Source organism: Talpa europaea (assembly GCF_964194135.1).
Source record: "Talpa europaea genome assembly, chromosome: 9".
Taxonomy (NCBI): domain Eukaryota; kingdom Metazoa; phylum Chordata; class Mammalia; order Eulipotyphla; family Talpidae; genus Talpa; species Talpa europaea.
This window is the reverse complement of record NC_140076.1, coordinates 9,557,581-9,582,640: the sequence shown is the minus strand read 5'-3', so window position 1 is coordinate 9,582,640 and position 25,060 is coordinate 9,557,581. Positions and strand designations below refer to the sequence as shown.

General features: G+C 56.6%; 1 protein-coding gene across 1 annotated transcript in view; it reads right to left on the bottom strand.

The window, feature by feature from the left end:
• Nucleotides 1-25,060, bottom strand: part of IGSF21 (immunoglobin superfamily member 21) — a gene marked incomplete at both ends in the record, with an annotated part of 223,438 nt that overhangs the window by 41,672 nt on the left and 156,706 nt on the right. The window contains one exon of the mRNA XM_084242586.1: nucleotides 23,086-23,207. Within this exon, the coding sequence (XP_084098712.1) occupies nucleotides 23,086-23,207 (122 nt within the window). The remainder of the gene's footprint in view (nucleotides 1-23,085; nucleotides 23,208-25,060) is intronic.

The following is a 25,060-nucleotide window of genomic DNA, read 5'->3' as shown; positions in this document are numbered from 1 at the left end:
AAATAAAGATTTATACATGGTATCTCCTGACAAATATTTAAATTTGTCATTGATTTAATGAAAAACTTTTTAAATAAAAAAAATTCAGTGTTGGCCAAACAAAACGTGTTTACCGGTGTGCTTCAGCCTGTGAGTCCCTGGTTGTGAGAAGGACTCACAGCAGAAAGAGAAGGGATAGGGGCGGTGGAGCTCGGCCTTGGGTGGATCCTGCCATTGACAGTCCTGCAGGGGGTCCCCACTCCAAGCCCCCTGAGCTTGGGCTGCTGGAGTGGCTTCTTTGATTCTCAAGGCCAAAATAGAAACTGTCATGTTTAAACACACACACACACACACACACACACACACACACACACACACATACACACGTATCAGAGGAGACAAGGCCTGCAGGCGTGAGCAGTCTTGGCAGGTGGGTATGTTTTAATGGACGCATCACTTTCAACCAAAGCTCCACCATCTGTTCCTTCTGCTAATTGCCAACGCAAGGAGGAGAGGCACTCCTGGTGGTAATGGGGTGTTCACACCCTCTATGAGTTTGGGAGGGAGGGCCAGGCTCTGTCACGGCCACAAAAACGTCACTTAACGGTCACACTGGTCTAGGAAAATGCCAACAGCCTGGTGTGGGTTGGCCTACAACCTGGCTTGGGAAGGGCAGATCATCTAGAATTGGTGCCTGGCTCTGAGGAAGGTCTTTATTTTGCAGGTTACCTCTCCTCGCGCATCCTCTGGCCCCACCATGGTGCCAGTGTACATACTATGTGGTCAAGGAGGCCAGTGCTGAGAACATGGCCTTGGACCCGGCCTTGAATCCTGTGTCCTCCACTGCTGAGCTGTGTGACCCTGAGCAAGTTACTCTACCTTTCTGTGCTTCCATACCCCCTCCTTAAAAGATAGGAGAGTAATAGTAGCTTTTCTGTGGGCTGCTGGGGGGATTAAATGAGACAAGAAGTAAAATGCACTGAAGACACTGCCTGCCTGGAATTACATGGCCATTTCTCTCGCCCTCACCGGTGTTGGTGGCTTCTCAGTCTTCAAGAGGCCTGAGTAGGGATGTGGATTTGTCCAGAGGTTGGGTGAGAGGAGGAAAAGGACCAGGAGGTCCCAGGTACTGGGAGCCAGCAGGGTACACCCAGAGAAACAGTGGGTGGGGCTGCCCTCCGCTACACGCAGGACCATGCACTGAGCGTTCACTTTCTCAAATGTGGTTGGATGTTGGAGGCCTTGTCCTGGCTCCCAGCGCTCTTGGGTCTGGTGTCCTAACTTTGGCACTGCGGGGGGAGGGCCTGGCTCGGGGCCCCAGAGCACATGTGATGGCATCACACCTCAGCCCTGCACTTGGGAGCACCATGACCTTGGCAGGTCACTTGACTTCACTGCACTTCTGTCTCCAAGTCTGTAAAATCAAGTAACATCGTGCCCTCCTCCCAGGACTGGGGGCAGACCTGAGAGGATGGTCAGGAAGGGCGAGGATGACTTGTTCTTTCCCTGAGTCGATTCCAGGTGCTGGCCCTGGAACAACCTGCATGAAAACACCAGCCAGCACTTGCTAAGAATGTCTTGGTTCCTCCACCCATGCCACCTCCAGTCCTCACCCAAACCTGGAGGCCCTGGACAGGAAACCCCAAGGCTCGGAGAGGCTGCGTAAGCTGCCCGAGGTCACAAGTACGTGTCCATCTGTTGTGCAAAGTGAAAAAAAGGCCCCTCCTCTGAGGTTAGCTGTGTGTGTGGCCTGTCCGTGTGTGTTCCCGGCACCTAGGACTTGCTGGGCACACACTGGTGTGAGAGGCAGGAGGGATGGGCAACTGAGGTTTCTGGGAGATACTGGGAAAGGGGCGAGACCTCCATTTCCTGATGCTCAGCTCAGGAACTCACTCTCTGGGGTCCTGGAAGTGGCCGTGTCCAGGCTGGGAAGGGGCAGGTGACAGCTCTGCCTGACGGGGCCCGGGGACTGCAGGGACATCTGCCCCCACCGCGCCCCCTCACTGCCTGGCAGAGCCCGGCCTGGTGACCGCACGGGCCAAGGACCCCAGTTGACCTCTGTCATATCTCTGTCTCAGGCTGGCTCTGAGTCTTGGTTTCCCATCAGGGGCTCTATCTTCCAGAAAGTAAACCCAAGAGGTCAGAGGGAATCCTGGAATAGGAGCAGGTCAGGCCTTTGTGCTTATAACCTATAAATTCTGAGTGAGTTTTCTCTGCCAGGCACGATGCTGGGGGCTTTCACGTAGGATCTCATTCAATCTTCAGGGCAACCTTCCATCTGTCTCCACATCCATCATCCATCCATCCACCCATTGTCCATCCATCCATCTGCCCATCCATCCATCCATCCATCCACCTGCCCGCCTATCCATCCATCTGTCCATCCGTCATCCATCCGTCCATCCATCCATCCATCCATCCGCCCATCCATCTGCCCATCCATCCATCCATCCATCCATCCATCCATCCATCCATCCATCTGCCCATCCATCCATCCATCCATCCGCCCGCCCACCCATCCATCCATCCATCCATCCGTCCATCCATCATCCATCCATCCATCGGTCTATCCGTCCATCCAACCATCTGCCCATCCATCCGTCCATCCATCCATCCATCCATGCATCCATCCATCCGCCCAACAGTTCTACACTGAGCATCTACCATGTGCTACTTCAATTACAAGAGACCTGCCCAGGACAGGTATGATCCCTGTCCTCATGGAGTTTACTTCCTAATGCTTCAGACAGTGGTGTAACTAATTATTAATTATGTATTTAATTAATAGTGTGATGAGTTCCATGTGGCATCCAGGGCGCTACTACTATTGAAAGTAGGGGGGACTGACCTAACGCTCCTGGAAATTCAGCAGGAAGCTTTCCTGGGGAAGGCCACAACAGCAGAGGTCAGAGGGAGGAGCAGCCTTTGGCAGGTAGGTGGTTGGGGGGGCAGGTGAGGAGGGTTCCTGGCAGAGGCAACAAGGTGCACAAAATCCACATGAGGGTGGAGAAGCGAAGGCGGGTCCCTGTATCCGTGGTCCAGGGGGTGAGGGCAGAGACAAGAGAAGGGGAGGCAGGCAGGGCCATTGCTGAGGAAACTTGGAGGGGGCACAGTGAGGGTAGAGGCACTGCATGGCTTGTCTGTGCTTTAGCTGCTGAATAGAGACGGGGCGAGAGAGGCGGCTTGGGCAGAGTGGGGAGAAGCTATGGCAGCAGGCCCGGCGGGAAGGGCAGTGGGCCCGATGGGAAGGGCAGTGGGTCCAGAGGGAAGGGTGGTGGCTTAGGGGGGGAAGGGCGGTGGCTTAGGGCAGCGGGAACGGAGAGCAAAGAGCTACCTTCGACTTGGTGCGGTAGGTCTCAGGGGCGGGACACAGCGTCTGACACAGGGACTGAAGGGGGAGCAGGGGCCAGATAACCCCCCAGTTTCCAGTGTGGACAGCTGGCAGGGGGTCCTGCACCGAAGCAGGCAGCAAGGAGGGGGGCGGCGTGCATTCACTCCTGACGGGAGAAGCCACACAGGCACACGGATCTGGGGGGAAGACTGGGCTGCGGGTAAAAGGCCCTGGCATGGACATCACGGCACCCTCGTTACATGGGACACAACAGGGTCACTGAGAGGGGACGCGCATGCCCAGGGGTGTCTTCATCTGTGCCCAGGCATCAGAGTTTCCCCTCTTTCCTTGCTTCCAGAAGCGCCAGTTCATGCCCACCTCTGGACAGCTCTCAGTGGACGTGGCATCTATCCACAGGACTATATGGGAAGAGCCAGGAAGAGTGTGGATGGGCCAGGGCCAGTGCTCCCCACCCCTCACACGGTGCTCCCACGTTCCCTCCCTTCTCTCCAGCTGCAGATCTCTGGGGGGCCCTGGGCTTTGCCTCCACCTGAAATGTCTCCTTCCTGTTTCTCTGGTTGATAAAACTTCCCAAACTCTCACCCTTGCACCTCCCTGACAGCCAGGGAGGTGTCTGGGGACTCCGAGGGCCCCACTAGGCTGTGAGTGCCCCCCACATTCAAGAAGTATGTCTCATCACAGCAGAGGGGCGAGCGTGCTGAGAGCTGGGCTGGCACAGCAGAGGACAGGTCCGCAGCTTGGCTACCAGCCATTCTGTGTGGCCTCAGGCGAGTCACCTCCCTTCTCTGATCTGCAAAGTGGGACTTGTAGGGATGGCCCTGGCGGGCTTACCATGAGGATGAAAGGAGTTCAAGGAAGAGAGGCCAGGACCTGCCCGTTAGACACACGGAACACGCTCTGCCACCAGCATCACTATTAGTTAGGCGTGAATCATCTGGATACCTAGAGAGGCCCTCCTAGCCTCCGGGGAGTGAGTCAAAGCTCTGAAGTTGGAATCGTGGGGAGAGGCAGCAGCTTGGCAGGGCTGGAGGGGGAGTTTGGGGTTGAAAAGGTCGAAATGTTTTCTTTGTTAAAAAAAAAAAAATCGCTGAGCTATGCTCACGAGGAAGGCGGATGCATGAGAATAGGTTTATCAAGGTGGTTTGCAGTTCCACTGTAATTTAAAATAAATAAGTCAATTTAATGTTTATGGAGTGAGTTATGCCTTATTAGGGACACGGTGAGCTGAGGAAACTTGGCCAAGGCGAAATTCGAGTACTTGGCCCGGCCGCAGGAGCAATTACAGTGACGCCTTAGTGCGCAGCCCTGCCTGATGGCGTTTCCATCCCCACTAATTTATTCGTTTATTAGCTTTATGGTGAATATAGAAAGTCCGGCCACAACACGGGCTAATTTGATCAGAGCCCAATTTTCAGGTCTCTCTGAGATGGCCGTCCTAAGGGAAGAGGCCCCAACTTTGAAACTCTTTCCAAGTTTTTCAGCGAGACTCAGGGCAGAGATCCAGGCCCCTGGGTCCCTGCGCCACGAATCAGAAAGGCAGCGGAGGCGGCGGGCAGCGCGCAGGCTGGGGCTGCCATGCCAACCCCTTGCTTCCCGGCTACGCGCCTCGAGCACTCGGCCTGGCTGGGCCTCAGCTTTCTCACCTGGAGGCAGGACAGTGCCTGCTCAGGTGGGAATGGGAGCAGCTGTCCACCACTCTGGGGCCTGCTCGTCACAGGTGCCCGGTAGATGCTGAGTGAAAGCAGCGAAGGCCAATGTCCACGCAGGGAGCTTAGCACGTGATCGCCACTGAGCTCCGTCTCATGGACGTTGTGCCAGTTCTAAGAGCTTTACCAGCTTGTTTTACCTCATAAGCCCTTGGCCAGGCAGGTACTGTTATCATCATCACCACCCCCATTTCAGAGATGGAGAGACTGAGGCACGGCACGGAGAGGTAGGACTGGCTGAGGGTCCCCTGGGTGCTTGCCTTTCCTCCCCCGGGCTGTCTCCTCCTGGTCCCATACAGCACCCAGCTCAACCCCTCTGTGTGCCAAGCCCAGTCCTGGCTGGCAAGGGCATGGGGCTGGAGAACAGGGTTCCTGCCTGCAAGGAGCTCAGGCTGAATTTCTGAGCACCTACTGTGTGCCAGACCCTGGAGAAGAAAGTGGGGACATGGAAAGGAAGACAGAGAGTCACCTTCACCTTTCCTGTGGGGAAAGGGACGCAGAAAGGTTGAGGACCTTCATCCTTTGCTGATGGAGAGAGTCCCTGACTCTGCGGGCAGGAGAGCCAGAGAGAACAGCAGAGGAGACGTGGAAGCAGAGGTGGCGGTGACGTCATTGCAGCGGGAGGGCCACGAGCCAGGGCCTGTGGGCCCCTGGAGATGCCCCAAAGGCAAAGCACAGAAAGACAGCCCCACCGACACCCCATCATAGCCCGGGACCCACTGCAAACTGCCAACTCTAGAACTGAAAGACTAAGTTTGTGTCGTTTTAAGCCACCAGTTTGATGGTGATGCGTGGCAGGAGCAAGAAGCAGCAAATACAGCAGCAATATTGATGCGGTTGGCCCCACAGGGCTAAAACCCAACTGCGCATGACCACGTTTACCCCCCAACATCCACTCCGCCTGGCAAGCAGGAGTCCTCAGCCCCATTCCACAGATTCAAGAACACATACACCCGCCCCATATTCGCTGACTTCCAGCCCTGGAGATGTTGGTGAGCAAAAGCTGGGAGGAGCCTGGTTTCTCGAGAGACGACTCCAGGCCACGGTGTTTATGGTGAAAGGACAGAAAGGTGGGAGCAACGAGGATGAGGATGCCTGCGGACAGGAGGCCAGGGAGGGCCTCTCTGAGAGGAGGGCATGGGGGCAGAGAGGAGATGGAGTGGAGGAGGGAGCCAACTGGACATCTAGAACATTCCAGGCAAAGGAACCCGTGGCGGGGGTGGGGGGAGCACTTGCTCACCAGAGTTAGAAGAGCAGCTCTGCCCCTCCTGAGCCTGTAGCCTGAACCTCCTTTCATGCAATGAATCCAAAGTCTGTCTAGAACCATGTAAACGCAGAGGAAGCAGAGGGGGAGCCCGTGGATTTGGCCTGGGCGGAGGTTCAGGGCAGGCTCCTGGGAGCAGAGGTGCGTGTGTGTGGTCTGGACGGGTGGGGAGGGGCTCCACAGGAAGAGGAGGTGGGTGCTGCTTCTGCAAAGTTAGGAGGCAGAACAGTGTGGTGGGGGCATTAAGAGATGGGGAGTCATCTTGTGACGATTGTGGTAAGCAGACATGGATGTGGAGTGACTAGCGCTCTCGAAGCCTGCTGGCAGGGCATGGAAAAGGAAAAGCACTTCGGGAAATGTAGGCAGAATTGTGGGTTGGCCTGTGTCCCCCAGAAGGTATGCACCAGTCCTAACCACCAGCGCCTGTGGAGGTAACCTCTGGAGCAGGGTCTTTACAACTAGGATGAGGTCACAGCGGGTTAGGGTGGGCCCTGATTGATGTCTGGCGTCCTCTCAAGAAGAGGGGAATTTGGACACAAAGATACAGGCCCATAGGGGCGTCCACCACAGAGTGAGGATAGGGGTGATACAGCCACAAGCCAGGGTGTGTGGCCCTGTGGACACCTTGATTTCAGGTGTCTAGAGAATTGTGAGGGAAAATTTCTGTTATTTTAAACCCCCGAGTTTGTGCTATTTTGTTATGGCAGCCCTAGAAAACTTGAACAGGCGGCTTCTACTAAAGCCACACATTTGCTCCCCTATGTTCCAGCAATACGCCCCTGTGGATGCCTGCAAGAGAAGTGAAGGCTCCCATTCAAAGCAACTTCCCTTACCGTTGCTCAGAACTGCAGAGAACAAACCCAACCCCCACCACAAAAGAACAGATACACAAAATGTAGCCAACCCAGATCGTGGAGTACTACACAGCAGTGAAAAGGGATAAAACTGAAACCATGGCAGGTCTGGGCCTTGGAGTACTACACAGCAATGAAAATGGATGAACCTCTAATACACGCAATCACATGGACAAATTTTTCAGATGTAATGCTGAGAGAAAGAGGCCAGGCACAGGAAGTGTGATTCTATTTATGTGCAAAGCAAGAACTGAAAACACCATTCTAAGTTGCTACAAAAGTCAAGTTCACATTTCCCTCTCTGTGGAAGAGGGGCACATTTTACATGTGGTGGTGGCAAAGCCCTGGGTTTATGTGTGTGGAACTAGACCTGTTAGCTTCAGCACTTCATTATATACCTTAATGCAAATGGTCAGTAAGGTCCCCCTGGTAGAAAGCACCTGAAGTCTCAGAGGTGTCTCTCTAGAGTTGGTTCTGTGGAGCCATTGGAAGGTGGGGGTCAGGGTTGATGAGCAGAGAGGAGGTGCATGTAGCCATGGGCAGGACTGGGTTACTTAGTGCATCTAAAGAGGATTTATGATGAGTCGGGGGTCCTGCTGGCCCATCAGCAGCTAGAGCAGCTGGCAGGACCTCCACATACCCCTCCCCAGCTGATCTCATGGGCCAGCTCACAGCCTGGAAGGCGAGAGGGAAACAGAGCAGGGAGAGCTAATGGTGCAGAGATGCAGCCCGGCCCATCTCCTCCCCTGCCAGCCTCTCCTTATCATCTCACTCTGCTGGGCCCCACTCCCTTCTCATCTGCTCCCGCCTTCCATGACTCTGCCAGACCTCAGCATCTCCGAGCTGACTGCGGTGGGGCCCAGCCCTGGCCACCTGCTCCTCTGCTGCCAGACTGCAGAGGCCAAAAGTGGGGGCAGGTCTTCAGTGCCTTTCAGAGGCAGTGACGCAAAGGCCACCCAGCTGCAGAAGGACCCAGCTCCCAATCACAGAAGTGCGCTGTGGGGGCTCAGAGAGGTCAAGCGATCTGTCCAAAGTCCCACAGCTCTGAAGGGGCAAATCCGCTTAACCCCAGACAAGTGTACAGACAAGTGAATGAGTCACGCAGAGGAGGGGCTAGGAAAAGATCACCCCAAAAGCAGAAGGAAAAGTCAGATCTGTGGCTCATTCTTTTGATCCCCTGCACGTCCTCTGTGCTGGGCTCTAGGGCGCCTGGGGTGGGGACAAGGGGTGCAGATACTGGCCCTCATTCCAGGAAGGACAGACCATGGAGGGGGGAGTGAAGGCTCCTGGACCCCGGAGCAGTGTCCCTATTACTGGACTCGCAAGTGGGGAGGGTCACCATGACCAATGCCCTTCCCACCGTTAGGATTGTCCTTGTTCTTTCACCTTATCCTCTAAGACGCCGCCCTGCAGAACAACACTGATAACCATATGCACGTCGTGACCCCTGTTGCGAATAAGATCTGCACCCCAGCTATCTCTGACTTTGCACCCCGATGTGCTAGATGCTCCTTAGACATGTTGAAAACAAGAATCCTACAACCCTCAGCACAGTGGGGGGCTGGAATTGCTCCTCCTCCCTTATCCCCAGAGAAGTTGAGGCTCCAAGTCCCATCCAGCATCAGCGCAGAGAACATCTGGTGGAGGCGAGTTATCTGCCTCCACCACAGGCAGGGGTGAGGGGGGGCCTGTATCCCCACACCCCAACCTGACAGAGCACTTCAGGAGCAGTGGCTGGGGGCTCATGTCCTGACACAGATGCCTTCACCCGGATGGTAAATTTAAATCCTGGCTTGGCCTGGATAACTGGACCCCTGGCTCTGACCAGGGGTCCAGTTATCTGAGTAAGAAACATCCATTCGCTGCTGACTATGGAGGCGCCTGGTAAGGTTCTGGATGTGCAGGAGCGGAGGGGAGCTGAGGCCAAGTCCTCATGCTCAGGGCTGCGTGGGGGAGGCATCAGGAAGGCCCCTACTCAGAGCCCTGAGTCCTGCTGGGCAGCGACACCCGCTGGCTGTGTGACCTTAGGAAAGTCACTTAACCTCTCTGAGCCTAATCTTTTCGCTTGCACCTGGAGATAGTAATAACACTGCCTCATGCAACCCGGCGGGGATTTCTGAGTTAGTGTTTGTAAAGTGCTTCCCGCAGGCCCTGCACAGAGAGGAGCTTGATAAACACAGGCCTCAGCAGCCTTCTCGGTCTCGGCCTCCGCTATATCACCAGTCTTGAGGGGGCAGCAAAGGTCCAGAGAAGTGAAATAAGAGCTCCTGGCAGGGTCGGCGGAGGTGGGGGGAAGAGTTATGACGGGCTGTAGTCCCACGGCCCCCACAAAATACTCTACATGCCCAGGAACATTAGCCTAGCAGGGGGGAGGAAAAAAAGACACGAGCAAACAAATGCCGTGCCAGGGAAGGAAATACGTCATCAATTAACAGAGCCTCCCCAAACCTCTCCACGTTATAGTTGGGAGTGTCAGCATGGCTCACAAGGAGAGCGCCCCAGCACGGGCCGGGACTCCGCTCCTGGCCTGCGGACCTGGCTCCTGCAGCTGGGAACCTGCCGGCCCTGGCTGCAGAGTCACCCCAGGCCCAGGCCCCCTCTGCTTCTTGTGATAGTGGGGCCCAGAAAGGGCAGAGAAGGCTAGCGCCTAGGGGGCTGCCCATCTTCACGGGGCCACTCCCATTTGTAGGTTGGAAAAAAGGGATTCTGAGGCTCTGCGCCCTCGAGTGACTGAGGGAGTCACCCTGCAGCTTCCGGGCAGACTGAGGACTGGAACCCCGGGCCTTGCTGCTCAGCGCGGGCAGTGGACGCACCCCGGGCTCTGCCCAGGAGTCCAGTTATCTGAGTAAGAAACATCCATTTGCTGCTGATTACGGAGGCGCCTGGTAAGGCTCTGGATGTGGGGGAGCAGAGGGGAGCTGGGGGCCAAGTCCTCATGCTCAGGGCTGTGTGGGGGAGGCATCAGGGAGGCCCCTACTCAGAGCCCTGAGTCCTGCTGGGCAGCGACACCCGAGGGGAGAGTGGCGGCTGGGCTGGGGTCTCCGCTGGGTGAGGGCCCCGTCAGGTCTGCAGAGGAGACGCTTGACCTGGCCCTGGGGTGGGAGGGTCGCTGGGCAGCAGAGAAGCACTGAGGTAGGAGCAAGCTTAGTGGGACGGTCAGGGTCAGCAGAGGACAGTGAGGGAGGGGGAGGGGTGAGGGAGCTGGCCAAGGGGGTGGGCCTGAGGGCAGCTGGGCCGGTTTCCCAAGGGTGTACATGCTCTGGGAAGCCCTTGGAGGGCTCAGGGCAGCCCCGACTTCCCTCTAGAAAACTCACTCTGGCTGCGGGTGTAGAAGGAGCCCAGGTGTCCAGGGACCCAGATGCACAGAGAAGGACTTAAGCTGTTGGGCACTGGAAAGGGAAAGACGGCTCTTGACTGGATGTCGGGAGGCCTGGGCCTGGGTCTCCATCGCTACTGGGCTGTGTGGCAGAGAGCAAGTCTCTCTGCTGCCTCTTTGCTTTCATGAAATGAGAAAAGCCTTTCTGCCCGGCTTGTGTGTTGCTCCATTACCTCAGTTGCAGTCTGTGTTTTTGCAACTACAAGGAGATGGACACCCATTCCACAACAGTGGCCCGTGACCTCTTCTCATTTATCTACCTGTGGCAAGTTTGAGGAGACTCCTTTTCTTTGACTAAGGTTTAGGGCTACAATGACCTGATGATCCAACTGGGAACTTCTTCTCCACTCACACATTCACCCATCCATCCATCTGTCCATCCTTCTGCCCGTCCACCATCCATTCATCCATTGATCCATTCACCATCCATCCATCCATCCATCCATCCATCCATCCATCCACCATCCATCCACCATCCATCCATCATCTATCCACTATTCATCCATCCACCATCCATCCATCATACATCCACACACCCACCCATACATACATATATACATTCACTCATCCATGTATTCATTCATTCATTCATCCATCCATCCATCCATCCATCCATCCATCCATCCATCCATCCATCCATCCATCAGTGAGAGCTTCCTGTGTGCTCAGCAATGTACCTGCTCCCAGCTATGTTTTCCTAGGACCCATCCATCCATCTGGGCTCCCCATTCACCACAACCCCATCCAATCTTCACCTTCTGAAACACAATTACCTTTGGAGGCAAAAAAGATTCCCCCAGAACTCAGGGACTTTACTAGACTGCAATAATACACTACAGAGGAGGTTTGAATCACCCAGAGCTAGTTCTAATGTGACTACATACCACAGAGACAAATACTTGTTCTGAACTGTTTACTAAATTAAGTCTTTCCAGGGCATTTTTAGCCTTCATTTTTTTTTAATACCCACAATAAAACAGTTGTATAATTAGTAATAAAGATGACAGCTCCTTTTTTACTGAGAAGGAAAAGGATACTATATTGTGTGAGTGTGTGTCGATGATTTCTAACAATTCTGGATTCTGGCTGCAGATAAACAAATTATCTGCCCCCTCAAACTCTGGCCATGGCTGTGGGTCAGGATAAGAAAGCTGCGGGGGTTTTACTGTGTGGTCACACTTGCTGTGTGACCTTAGAGAAGTCGCCCACAGTCTCTGGGCCTTGGTTTTCTCAACTGGAGAATGCGGAGGCCCAAAGCCAGCTGGCTGACGTGTCCTGAGTCTGGGCGGGGACAGTGACTTTAAATGGCACCTGAGTTGAAGGCTCCATTTATGTTTGTGACCACAACCTCTCTCCTGCCCTGGCATCTAAGACCTCTCGGACCTGGTCCGGACAGAATGTGTGAATTCTGCATCCCACCCCAGCCTGAGCTGGTCCTCATGTGTATCCCCAACTCAGGAAGGAGTCTTCCTCCTAAATGCTGTGGCCACGGCCCTAGAGGTCACCGCCTCTGCTTCTCTTCTGGATGCCCCCGCACACAGTCCTGCCAGCCCTGCTTCTAGATTCTCCTCCCATGGCTTCTCTCTGCTCTCACCCTGACCCACCCAGCCCTACCTCTCTGCCCTGGTTGCCCTGCTTTCACCTCTGCAGCCACCCCAAGAAGCAAGGTGGTCCTTTCAGCTATAACAAAAAGAGAAGTGACTCTCATCACTCCCAGAATATAGTTCAAGCTCCATCTAACGACTAGACGTTCTATGGCAAAGGTTCTCAAACTTGCCTGCATACTGGGGTCGCTCTGGGGGCTTTAAATCCTGACACCTGTGCCCCCAGCCTCCTCTGCCTGTGAAGTTCAGCTGGCTGGGGCTTGATCTGGACTACCGGGGTCTGCAGTGCTTCCCTGTGTGGTTTTTTTTTTTGTGGGACCCTCGCCGGTGGCTGGGGAACGAACCGGCGCTGCAGAGGCTGCGGGCAGCCTCACAGCCCAGCGCTCAACCGCTGCACCACCAGGGGAGGCCCTTCCCTGTGTGTTTCTAATGGGGCCTCCAGCCCCAGCGCCGCCTTACCTGGGATATATGGGGTCCCAGGCCCCAGTCAGACCCACAGAAGGAGAACCTTCATTTTAACAAGGTGACCCCACGTACCACGCTGTTGGAGAGAGAGCCCCACACGCCTTGCCGGGACCTGCGATTCCCAGCCCCTCTGGGCTTCCTGCTGTTCTTTGTTGGCACATCAAGCGGGCTCCTGTCTCCCACCCTGCTTTCCCCTCCTGGCCCTGGTGGGGTTACTCCAGCTCACTATCCTGGTCCCAGAGACCCCTCCTGTGATCGCGCCCTGTGCTGCCACATAGCCCCAGGGAAGATGGCTCCGTGGGGACAGGACCTTACCCCTCTTTACACCCCGAGTTCCGATGTCCACAGTTAACTAATAAACACACTGTCAGTGGCAGTGGAGCACTCGGGGCGAGGCCTGGCCTGGGCTGGCTGAGTCACATCCTTGGGACCATCTACCCCCACTGGCCGGGTGCTGCTGGCACTGGCTGGCAATCCTGGCTGGTTCTGGGTGAAGACACCGTCTTCAGAAGACACTGCCAGTAAGAGGCAAACTGTTCCCCAGAGGAGGGAAAATTACCCAGAGGACCCCCATTCCATCAGTAGGAGGCTCAGCCCTATTCGCTGGCAGGGGGTGGGGGCTGCTGGGGAGAAATTTCTGTGTGATGGGGAAGCTCTCCAGGCTGGTGGGAAAATCACTTGTCTCTGGGCTGAGCTTGATGCCTATAAATAGGGTCTGCGATCTGCACTCCACAGGCCTGTGGCTAGGGTTAAGCCAGATGATGGATGGAAAAGAGTTTTGCTGATTGTTTGAAGTGATAATTCTGCATTTGGATAACCTGCGAGCTCATTGACTTAACAAGTATCTGCTGGCAACCTGCGCTGGGCACTGAGGCCCCAGAGATGGCGAAGGGAGGGCTCTACTCTGAGGGACAAGACCCAGGGCTGGTGACTGGGGTGGCCAGGGGGTGGGGGGTTGGGGGGATGGGTGGTGAGTGGGTGGGTAGGGGGTGTGGATGCTGGGTGGGGGGGGCACATGCCAGGAACCCCCTAGTTGCAATTTCCCAGTGCGTCACCAGAGGGCAGCAGACGGCTGTGCAAACCCTTCCCTCCCCCCGGAGAGGAAGACTGGGGATCCTAGGACCCCTAGAGCCCTTTTTTCCGTCTGGGGGCAGCAACCAGAGTGGATGGGCAGGGGGCGCTGCTCAGCGGCAGCTGCAGACTCAACAGGCACATCTCAGTCCCTGCATCCAGGGCCTTCCGTAACCCAAGACCCGAACTCAGAGAAGTGCCCCGACCCCCGGATGAGGAACAGGACCCCCTTGAAGCATTTGGGGCCTCAGAGTCCAGGGTCCATGCTGCTGGGGAGACTCCAGGGCCAAGGAAGGGGCTCCGAGGCAAGAGATGCAAGAATGTTCTGGAGGTGAACCTTTAAGGATGGGGAGCGGGGGTGGGGGGGGTCACCCAGCCCTGGTTTGCCTGGGGAGGACCAGCCTGCGTGAGTGGCCCTGGGTCCTGGAGGAGGGCTGCTGCGCTGCTGCCCATCTCCCCCTGGGCTCAGAGAGGGCGGCGCTCCTGTGAGCGGATACACAGGAAGTGCTCCTGGAGCACGGTGACAGGGCGATTCTGCACCTGGAGAGGGTTGTGCGGGGCTCCACTGAGGGGGCTGCATATGAGCCTGGCCTGGAAGCACAGATAATTCCAGAATTCTACTTGCAGCTGGCAGCTGGTGGCAACAGACAATTATTTTAAGGCCCCCGGGGCCAGACCCCTCTGGGCTGGATTGACAACATAGCTGAATCAGCCAGCGACCCTGCGGTCGCGGGGCCCTGACAGCCACTAACCGGTTCAGGCCCCTTCCCTCTAGTTATCAGCGGAGGGGGAACCGCCTGGGTGTGCCGGCCATGTGCTAGGCTTACTGGAAGAGGGGCCCCGGGGCCCAGCAGCAGGGTGCTCTTTCTACAACTCCCTGGCAGACAAGGACAGGCACCCCTAAAAGAGAGACCGCATGGGGAGTTGAGAAGGGGGAGACAGAGGCAGGGGGAGGGAGAAGGCAGCGGGGCGGGCGGAGGCGGGGAGCAGGTTGCACTCAATGGGGACCTAAGCAGAGCAGCGGAAGCTTGTTAGTTTAAATGGCTTCTCAGCAAGTCGATGGGATTGATGCCGCCAGCCGAGGAGCAGAGATGTGGGACACCGGGTGGCCGCTAGAGCCCCACTTCCAGGGCCAGGATGGAGCATCACCTGGTTTCCCATGCAGGGGGTCTGGGATTGCTAGGGGGTGGCTAAGGTGGTGACTGATGCTGGAAGCCTCCTACCCGGAGACACCAGGCACCCTGGCTCATTGTATGTGTGCACGCATGCATGTGCACGTTCATGTCAGGGTGGAGACATAGTCACAGGCCCTCGCTAGCTGCCGGTCTCCAGTGCCTGGCACTGGTCCTGGGCTGGGATAGGTGCTCTTGGGTGTTGAGCAGGCCTGCCTCCGATCGCCCATGGAGTGCCACTGCTCGGACATCACCCAAACCCAGGCTTCACCATGCACAGGCTGTGTGACCCTGGCCAAGTGACCATGCATCTCTGTTCTCCCGCATCCTCATCTATACAACAGAACCCGAGGCCTCTGAGATCTGCACTCCACGGGACTGTTGTTGGTGTTAGACCGAGTGATGGATGAGAAAGGGTTTTGCTGACTGTTTGAAATGATAATTCCACATTTGGATAACCTGTCAGTCCATTGATTCAACAAACCTTTCCTGAGGACTTGGGCTTGTGTCCCAGGCCCTGTGCCAGGCACTGAGGCTCTAGAGAGGCGTAAGGGAGGGCCCTGGACTGAGAGCTGAGCCCCAGGGAGGAAGGCTGGTGTGGATTCTGGTGGTCCCTGCAGGGCACGGCTCCTGGGGTGGATCCGGGGGAGGGATCTGTCACCTTCCCTTCCCTGAGTGGACACGTGGGATTGGCACTGGTGGCACTTCTGGCTCAGAAAGCACTGGCATGCTCCACCTTGAGGCAATGCTGTGGCCAGGGAGTTGTAGAAAGAGCACCCTGCTGCTGGGCCCCCAGCTCCCTCTTATTTCCTGTGAGCCTAGCTCATGGCCGGCACACCCAGGAGGTTCCCCCTCCGCTGATAACTAGAGGGAAGGGGCTTGAACCGGTTAGTGGCTGTCAGGGCCCCGTGACCGCAGGGTCGCTGGCTGATTCAGCTATGTTGTCATCTCCAGCCCAGAGGGGTCTGGCCCCGGGGGCCTTAAAATAATTGTCTGTTGCCACTAGCTGCCAGCTGCAAGTAGAATTCTGGAATTATCTGTGCCTTGCAGCTTCCCGCTGAATTCTCTGGCCCCAGTCTGCACATCGGAGCAGATGGAAGGCGTTGCGTGGGGCAGAGATTTCCAAATCTCTTTACCTGGAAGACTTCTTATAAGACTGATTCTCCAGGTCCCTCTCCAAAATGCTGAAATGAAATTGCATCTTGGTGGGGCTGAGGAATTAGTATTTTAAAGCAATCTCCAAGGCGATCCTGATGCAGGTGGTCTAGCCGGCAGTGTAGACACCATGGAGAGTGACTTGCTGCTGCTCAGCTTGGGGAGCACGTGACTGAAACTCCTCTAGCGTCTGGGAGGAGAACTACATCCCTCGCTTCTGAACTCGCCCAGGTGTCTGAGTTGGGGACCCGGCTCTCACTTGGCGTTGAAGGCTTGGGGTGTTCGATTCCGATGCCACTGAGAGGCATCATCTATTGTGAAGAAAGGGCTGGAAAGGACTCACAGTTCTCCTGACAATGCCATGCTGGCCCATTTGCCTTCCTGGATTATTTCCCAGTGGGAGAGAGGGATGGCTTTGCAGTGGGCAGAACCTCTGAGAGTCCTGGGCTCGATTGGCTGCCCAAGTGCCTGGCACATACCTGGCACACGCCTGGCACATGCCTGGTACATAACAGGGATGCAATGTGTGTTTGCTGGGCGGTCGAATGGATGAACAGGTGAGTGACCATCTTACGTGCAGGCGGCACCTGTTATGTATATTTTGGAGAAAAAGAGACAAACAAGGCAGAGGGACCGGGGAGCCACACAATTCAGACTTTCCAACCCGCAGGCCAGCCGGGTAGCTCTTTGGGAGCAGCAGTGTGCCTACTGGAAAACCAGCCACTTTGTTTGTGTGAACAGACTAGAGATTCCACTTTGAAAGCTCCATGCGCCCACCAGGAGCGCCGGTCACCCATTGGCTCTTTCCTGCTCCACGCCTTTGCGCGCCCAGCACCTGCTCCTCCAGCGTCAGCTCCCAGCTCCTTTCTCTACAACCTATTTCCGCTTCTAGGGGCACTTTAATGCCACCCTCTCCACGATTTCCCGGTCTCTCCACCTCTGATTCATCCCTGCATTATATGCGGATCTCTGCTATGACAGCTATCACTTTATTACTTGAATTGTTAGCTATTTATCTCCATGTTTTATCTCCTCTTTCTCTCCTTTCATTCCACAAATATTTATTGTTCCTCTCTAAATGCCAAGTAGGTTCCGGGGTTACTGAGATGAAAAAGATATAGTGGAGCCTTGGAGGAGCTTATAGGCTAATGGGGGTTGTGGGGGGGCAGGCTTTAAGCTCCACACACGCAGGGGCTGCGTCTCGGCCACCTTTGGGCACTGCACCCCCAGCTCTGATGCTCTGAATATAGCCCACGCTCCCCTCGCGCTGGGGAGTGAGGACGTGAACGGATGCATCTTAAAGTAATAAAGGAAGTGGCATTTCTCGCGGCGTCCTCCATCCTCCAGGCTCTTTGTTCATTTACTTGATTTCTCCCACATCTCCCTCCCCTGATAAATATGAATCAGGAAGGTGTAGCTGTGCACTCGCTTCTTCTCCTCCAAGCCCCCAGGCTGCACCCCACCCACCCAGCTGTTCTCAACTTGGTGCTGCTATGGGGGATGACGCATGCTCACTTGTTCATGGGGGGCTGGGAAATCAGACCTCTGGGAGAGAGCTGGCTTTAGCCTCCACCTTCACTTTCTGCCCTCTGCAGGCTGCAGGGGAGGGTCTAGGCCCCTCTTTCAGCCTCACTCAGAGCCAGAAATTGAGTCCTGAGACCTTGTAGAAAGAATCTTCTTCCCCTTCTAGACAACTCTGCTCCAGGAGGGCTTGCTTTTACCCTTGGCATCTGCAGTCCACCCTCCATGTAGCAACCAAAGGGAGCTTTACAGAATCCCATCCCCCTCGGCTAGGACCCTCAGGGGCTTCCAGAATGCCACTTCCAGAGCAGGTGGTGGCTCACTTCCTGGCTCCCTGAACTCTGGCTGGTGCACGCAGCTGCCCCATCACACAAGCTCGTCCTCACCTCAGGACCTTTGCACTTGCTGTGCCTTCTGCCTGGAAAGTCTTCCCCAGCCTCATTCGTGACTGCCTGGCTTCTTTTTTATACTATAGATCTTAGATGTCATCTCCTACAAGAAACCTTATAGTACACCCCTACACACACACACACACACACACACACTCACTCCATTTCACTCATCTTTCTCCATCACATGATCTTGTATCCCTCACGGCACTCGTGACACATGGTAAATATTTTCCCTTATTATTTCACGTGGTTGCATTGCCTGTCTCCTCCCCGCCCTGTAAATCTCACCAGTGTGGGCCTAGTTGTCCTTTTCCCCTTGTGCCCCCAGCTCTGTCCCTGACACAATAATCACTCAAGTCCTTTGCGAGGAATCCATGATGCTAATGTCATGGGCCTTGGAGGCCTGAATTGCTCCTTCCCAAGTTCATCCAGCAGCAAGGAGAGCTGTAGTTAGAAAATGCCACCTCCACGTTCACTGCTACTGAGTTGCCCACCCCCCAAAACGGGGGCAATCACCCACTAACAGGGGCCTCTGGGATAGGGGAGACAATGAAGACAGAGCCAGAAGCAAGACTTCTAATGCCCAGCATCAGGGCAGTGAGGGTGTGGAGGGAAGCGTGTGGGTGTGGGATGGCTGACCCTATGTGGGCAATCAGGGCCAGCTTCCTGGAGGAAGCAGCGTTTATGTTGAAGCTGAAAGTTCTGTAGGGCCTGGGAGAAGAAAGGGCCAGCAGTGAGAGGGGTGGGAACCCACTTAACTCCTCAGAGTTGTCTAGATTCCCTCACCACCAAAGTATGGCCAGTGAGGCCTGCCTGGTGCTCCTTGTGACACTGAGCAGACAGTGGCCAAGGGACAGCAGATGCTCCCGGAATGGCAGGCACAGCATATGGAGGGGCGGAGGTGGGTGAAGGCTCGCTGTGATTCACCCTGACCGCTGAGGAGGTCACCGTTGGGGACAGCCACATTCTGTGGAGTTAGTGAGTTCTGCCCACACTGTCTTCCTCTTAGTGGGGGACCAGCACTGTGCCCGATCTGTGCCCGGCCTGGTGGAACAGGTGAGTTGGGGTGGGGGGTGAGGCAGGGCAGGTGTGGAGGAGGCCAGCAGGTAGGACTGTCACTGTGTCATATGGCCTCATGGGGGGGGTGGTGGCTGGGGGTGGTGGTTGCTGAGCAGCAGCCCTGAGACCAGGATTTGGGAGCAAGTGGTTTATTTGTGTGAACATATTGCAAATGTCCTGGAACACCCCTTCCCCCCAATAGCAAGCAAGAGAACAAAGCCATCTGCATAGACTTGTCCTGTTCTGCGAGCAGCCTGTGGGGCCAGACCTTCACCCCCACGAATGACCAAGAGCCTGATGAAGATTTAAACTGAGTGAGGACCCAGCCTGGCATCTGCACGGGGCACACTGCGAACCAGGGCAGTGACCGACCCAACATTTGCCCCCCTCTGCACACAGACAACATCAGCTTACCTCAGGTCAAAGTAGCTTATAAACCAGAGGCCTAAGCTCTAGAAAGCCAGATGCCACCCCCAGAACAGGTACATTTTGACACCAGTGACTCACTGTTCTTACCTATACAAACTACATTCAAACTCCCAAAGGTTGGACCAGGGTAAAATCTGCTGGGCTGCTTCCAGGGTTCAAATCCTCACTTGGATTATCTAGTAAATTCTCAGTCTAACTGTCACTGAGGGTTTTTCTCAGTCAGCACTAGGGAGGGTCCCCCAGGAAAAGCCCGGAGAGACTGTACAGATGCCCCATGGAGGCAATTTGGGGGAGCTGCTAGGGAATGTGGGGGCAGTGGAGAGTTGTCTCACCCGAGGGATGAGGGGATTGGGGGTTTAGCCAACTCCCCTGTTGCTGCTGAGATGAAGTTAGCCCATGAGGTCGCCAAGTCCCTGGCACCTGTGGACCATGACCCATAGGTTTCTTTATGTCTATTCCTGGCTTCCTGTCTCCCCAGGAGAGTGCAAAGCCCCGTCTTTCTTGTTCCTGTTGCTACCACCCCCCACCCCACCGCCTGCCCTCACCCCATGCCTGGCTCCTAGTAGATGCACAATTAAGTGTCCTGCAGGGGCATAAATGTTTGCCAATTCCTAGCTTCTGGGTTCTGAGGCTCAGAATTAGAAAGGGTTTTAGATAGACTGGGCCTCGGGGATGCTGGGGCCATGTACGGGTTGGTGTCACCCTGCACCAGTCTGCCCCCACCCCGGGGCAGAAGTCCTGTCACCCCACTGGAACCCTGGGCGGGAGGGAGGCTCTGGGGGTCCCCGGGCTCCTCTGGGCGGCCAGGGAAATTGCTCTCTGCCATTCTGGGTAATCGCAACCTCATTCTCCCCCCACTTTCCCCAGCTGAAGAGGAAGCCGCTCAGACAGCTGTGGAGCTGGGATTCACTCTGGTTGAGATGCATTAATTTGTAAATATCTTCATTTATATGTAAATGCAGGGGCCTGCGCCCGCAGTCAGCCCTAATGGGGCCTGCAGACTCCACAGCAGCCTCTTCCTGCAGGGCCAGGCTGCTGGCACCTCTCCCCATCCACCAGGCTCCAGGAGTCTGCTCCTGGCTTCCCTTCTGCCCTGACCTCCCTGGCTCTCTCCCCTGCTGCCCTCTGCCAGCGTTCCACCCCTGTCACCAGGGCTCAGAGAGAGGCAAATCACTGGCCACTCATCAGCGCTGCTGTGTGACCTCGGGCAAGTCTCCTCCCTGCTCTGGGCCTCAATTTCCACAACAGACCCGAGGAGGAGGCAGCATGGTCTAGGGGCGGGATGAGGAGGCTTGGGGTCTGACAGAGTTCCCCTTGTACTGCTGGGGACTCAAGCGAGTCCCTTGCTTAGCAGGACTTTGATGGTCTGTAAAACAGAGCTGGGGAAGTGAGGATACGTGCCCGCGCCCTCGGGTGTCTGTGACAATAGACAGAGATGCTGCTAAGGAGGCGTGATGAGATCCGGGAACAGGGAAGGGTGCGTGTTTGTTTCCTGCTGAAGGAAGGCGGGGCAGTAACTGCAAATGCACCAGGCTCAGACTCCACTTGGGGGGCGCTTTCTGGGAATTCACTGGGCTCCTCATGAGGCTGCGGGGGCTTCCTGTCATCCCTTTGAGAGCTGGGAGACTCGGCAGCAGCGTCACCCACTCAAGAAGACACCAGACAGGACTTGGACTCAGGGTGTTGCACAGAAGCTGCACGAAACCCAACAATGTCACAAGTTGATCACATTGAGCCCGTGGGGTGAGGAGACGCACACACACAGAGGTTAAGGGCACGAGCAGGACGTGGCAAGCTGGGATTTGAACCTGGTCTTCTGGGGCTGTACTCTGGGTTATCTGCTCCCCTCCCCCCACCCACCCCCCCGCAGTGCACATGAGAGGAGGGGGCCCTGGGATGCCTTCCTGGCTCAGGAAACAGCCAAGGGGTCACCGAGAGAGATCACAGCTGTGCAGAGGCAGGGAGGTGAGGTGGGAATGATGAGTGAGGGCTGGGGGGCTCTCCAGACCCATGGGAACCTTGCAGGGATGGGGCAACAGCCCTGGGCCTCTGGGGAGCTGGGGGAGGGGGTGCCTAGATGTTCCCTGGCGGCCAAATCATCGTGCTTCCAGAACAGTTAGTTGCTTCTCCAAAATGAGAAGCAAATCTTGATTGCAACTGGCTTGTCGTAGGTATGCTTTTATATTTTAAGGTGCCCCAAATCCTTCCTGAAGCAGCACAGGAGCAATCACAGCCAGCCGAGAAAAGGTGTCTGTGGGGCCCTCTGCGCATCCCTCAGTGCCCCCTTCGGCCATGTGCTCACTGAGTTCCCTCCGCATGCGGCTGGGTCTGAGCTCCTGGCACGAAGTGCAGTGAGGGAGGGACCCAGAAAGGTCATTCAGGCCCAGGAGAGCACACCCACCTTCCTTCCCAAGAGGGCAGGTGCAGGAGGGGATAAAAGATGGGGAGTAGGCAAAGGGGGGTGCTCCCTCCAGATTCCCTGAATGGCTGAGCACTTGGCTGTCCTCCTGGCCCATTTTCTCCATTTACTTTTGAGGAAACTGAGGCCCAGAGGGCCACGGGATCAGCCACTCAATGTGCAGATTTCACTGCACACCTACTGTGTGTCACACCTTGTGCTGAGAGTTGGGGCTCAGGGTGAAGGGGCTCCTGCTCTGGCCTTCAATGCTCATGGTCATAGGGACAAGGACAAGCAGTAGCTGGGGTGCGGACCTCATGCTTCTGGGGATCAGGCATGGCCTGTCAGTGGCCATTCTGCAGGTGACCCCAGAACCCCGTCTCCGAGCACGGTACAGCCCGCCCGCCCTCCAGCTTTAGAAGGCCACACTTGTCTGCACGCCTGGCAAAGCATTTGGCTGTGTGTGGTAAAAAAGTGTGTGTGTGCAAAGCCGTGCATGTCAGCGCCTGTGTGAGCTGCTCTTGAGTATTGCAGTGAGTTTGCCTCTCCCTAAAGGGTGGTGCTGGAGGAGCTGCAGGCATTGGGGGGGACTGTCCTGCTGGGGTGCTGGGGTGTGGGCTGGTCTGAGGAAGGCGTCCTACAAGAGGGCTTGTTCAAGCTCGGTCCTGAGGAGCTCACCTGGTGAGCGGATGGAGATGGGTCCTCTGGGAAGAGGGGGAGGGTCAGAGGAATGAAACAGGATGGGGAGCAGGGCTGTGGGCACCCCTAAAACTAGGACATGGCAGAGCCTGGGCTGGGATCCACTACTTCAAAGCCTTCTAAAAAAATGGGTAGGGGTAGAAATACCAACTACTTCTGCCCTAAGGACTTCCCCTATCTGTCCTGCTGCCGCCTTTACCAGGGTCTGTTTTCCTTGCCAGCTGCGAGGCCCCAAGGCCTTGGCGCCTTGGGGGGATGAATGGTAGGACAGTGACGTGGGACTTTGACCAGGTGGGGCTGGTTCACATTCCAGCTCTGTCACCCCTGGCTACACGACTTCGGGCACACCGCCACCTCTCTGGACCTCAGAGCCCCCGCCTGGAAGTGGGGTTCAGAAACCCCCTGCAGGACTGTTAGAAGAGCTGGCGAGGTGACAGCCAGATTCCGCCCCACATGGCCCCATGGCCCCTCAGGGTCCCCCTTCTGCAGCAGAGCCCCCGGTGCTGCCCTCCAGGCCCCTGGAGGGTGACCCTGGGCTCCAGAGTGCCTCAGGTTGGCGGGTAGGCAGGCCGCCCAGGCCGCGGCTCACCTTACGGTCGATTGGTACACCAGGTCCTCGCGCTTGCGGTAGTTCTCCATGTGCGAGTAGTTGGTGGAGAACATGGCGTCGAAGGTGAAGATCTTCTGCTTGATGGTGCCGCCCTCCGTCACCTGCAACAGAGCACAGCGGCAGCCGGTGAGCGCCCAGCCAGCCCCGCCGCCTGCTCCTCGCGCACTGGGTGGCAGGGGACTGGGCCAGAAGCCTCAGGCCCTGGTGCCCCCGGAGATGTCAGCACCATCACTGGAAGCCGCCGAGTCCCCCCACTCTGCTGATGGGTGTGCTGTGGCCTGAGGGCGCCAGGAAGGAGCAGGTGGTCTCTCTGCTCTTCCTAAGGCGCCAGCGATGCCGCCTCGGTGACGCAGCTAAGCAACCTTGCAGAAGTGACAAAGCTGGGGTGGGCACGGACAGGACCAGAGGGGGTGAACTGTTTTGCAGCCACATCCCAAAGCTGCCCAGGAGCGAGAAGGAATGGGGGAGCACAGTAAGTGAACTGGGGGCAGTCACCAGGGCAAAGACCTCCCGGAGGAGACAAACAAGCGAAACTGTAATAATGTTTGCTAAATCCTGCAAAGGGTGGCCCGGGAATGGCGGGGGCAGCCTGAGCCCAGGGGGCAGCAGGCGCAAAGGCCCTGGGGTGGAAGGAGCAGGATGGGCGGTGTGAAGCGCATCGTGCTCTGTCTCTGGGGCAGAAGGGCGGCGGAGTGAGAAGACACTGCGAGGGGGCATGAGTCACCACGGGGGCCTGGTAGGCAGGAGCTCGGCTCCCTTGAAGGATGGTGAGCATTGGCACAAGTTGGCCTTCCATTTACACCTCCCTCCAGCCTCAGGATGAGGACTAGGAAGGGGCACCTGAGGAGGCAGAAGACCCTGGGGAGAACCCAATCTATGCCTGGCAGGACAGACAAAGGGAGCAGCGAGAGGACTCGCCCTGCTTTGGCTGCCCTTGGGACGGACCGGGAGGGGGGCTGCCCGGTGCCCATTTCACCCCGGGGCATACAGGCCCAGAGTTGGCAGGGACCTCGGGAGGCGAGGACAAAGCCTGCCTGCGACAGAAGACAAAGGTGGCTCAGGGGCCCAGCTGTTCACGGCTGATTAAAAGTCGGACCCAAGAGTCCTGCGCGCCCCGTGCCACCCGCCTGCCTCCCCAGGCTGCGCTGCCTGCCGCTAATGAAAGTGTTACTCCACAAAGCAGCAAGGTATGTGTTGTCACTGTTTCAATTATTTATCTGTTTACTCGGCTGCAGTTTTCCGCTTGTCTCAGCAACTCTATTATAGACTGGGAGCTTGCAGGCTCTCGCCGCTCAGCTGGGCTCCGAGCTAACAGCCTGCGACAGGGAGGCTCACGCCTGGGCCCGGAGAAGTGGAATTAACTCCCTGCGGCTCGGTGGCGGAGGCAGGGGAGAGGGGCTGGCATGGCGGTGAGGCCAGGGGCTGGGATTCTGCGAGGGCTGGTGATGCCGAGTGTCCCAGGCCTCTGCCTGACCAGCCGCGGGGGGCAGAGCGTGGACCTGCTGTCTCCTTCTGGGGAACCAGCCCTGGGTGCAGCTGAGCAACTCTGGGCACATCTGGATCCAAGCTGGCTTGGATCCCCTCTGTTCGGCCTAGGTGGGGTGACCCCGGGTTTAGGGACACAGAATCAATGCAATCCAGCCAGCAGGTATTGAGCGCCAGCTGTGCGTCTGGCACGGGCTAAATCAGTATGGGTCGCCCTCCCCAGAGGGCAAGTTCATCAAGAGGAAAGAGGCCTTGATCCATAGGGGCCCCCAGGAAGCCCTGGCTGGAGGATTAGAAGGATGATAAGATCTTCACAAGCTCGGGATCCTGAGGGGATCAGTGATGAGACCCCCACTGCGGGTTTCTGCCCACCTGCTAAGCGGCCCCTGGGTGTCTCCTCCAGCCTCATCGAGGCTCCTGGGCTGCGCTTGCTTGTCCTTGGGGGGTTGTGCTTTCTGACAGCCTGTGT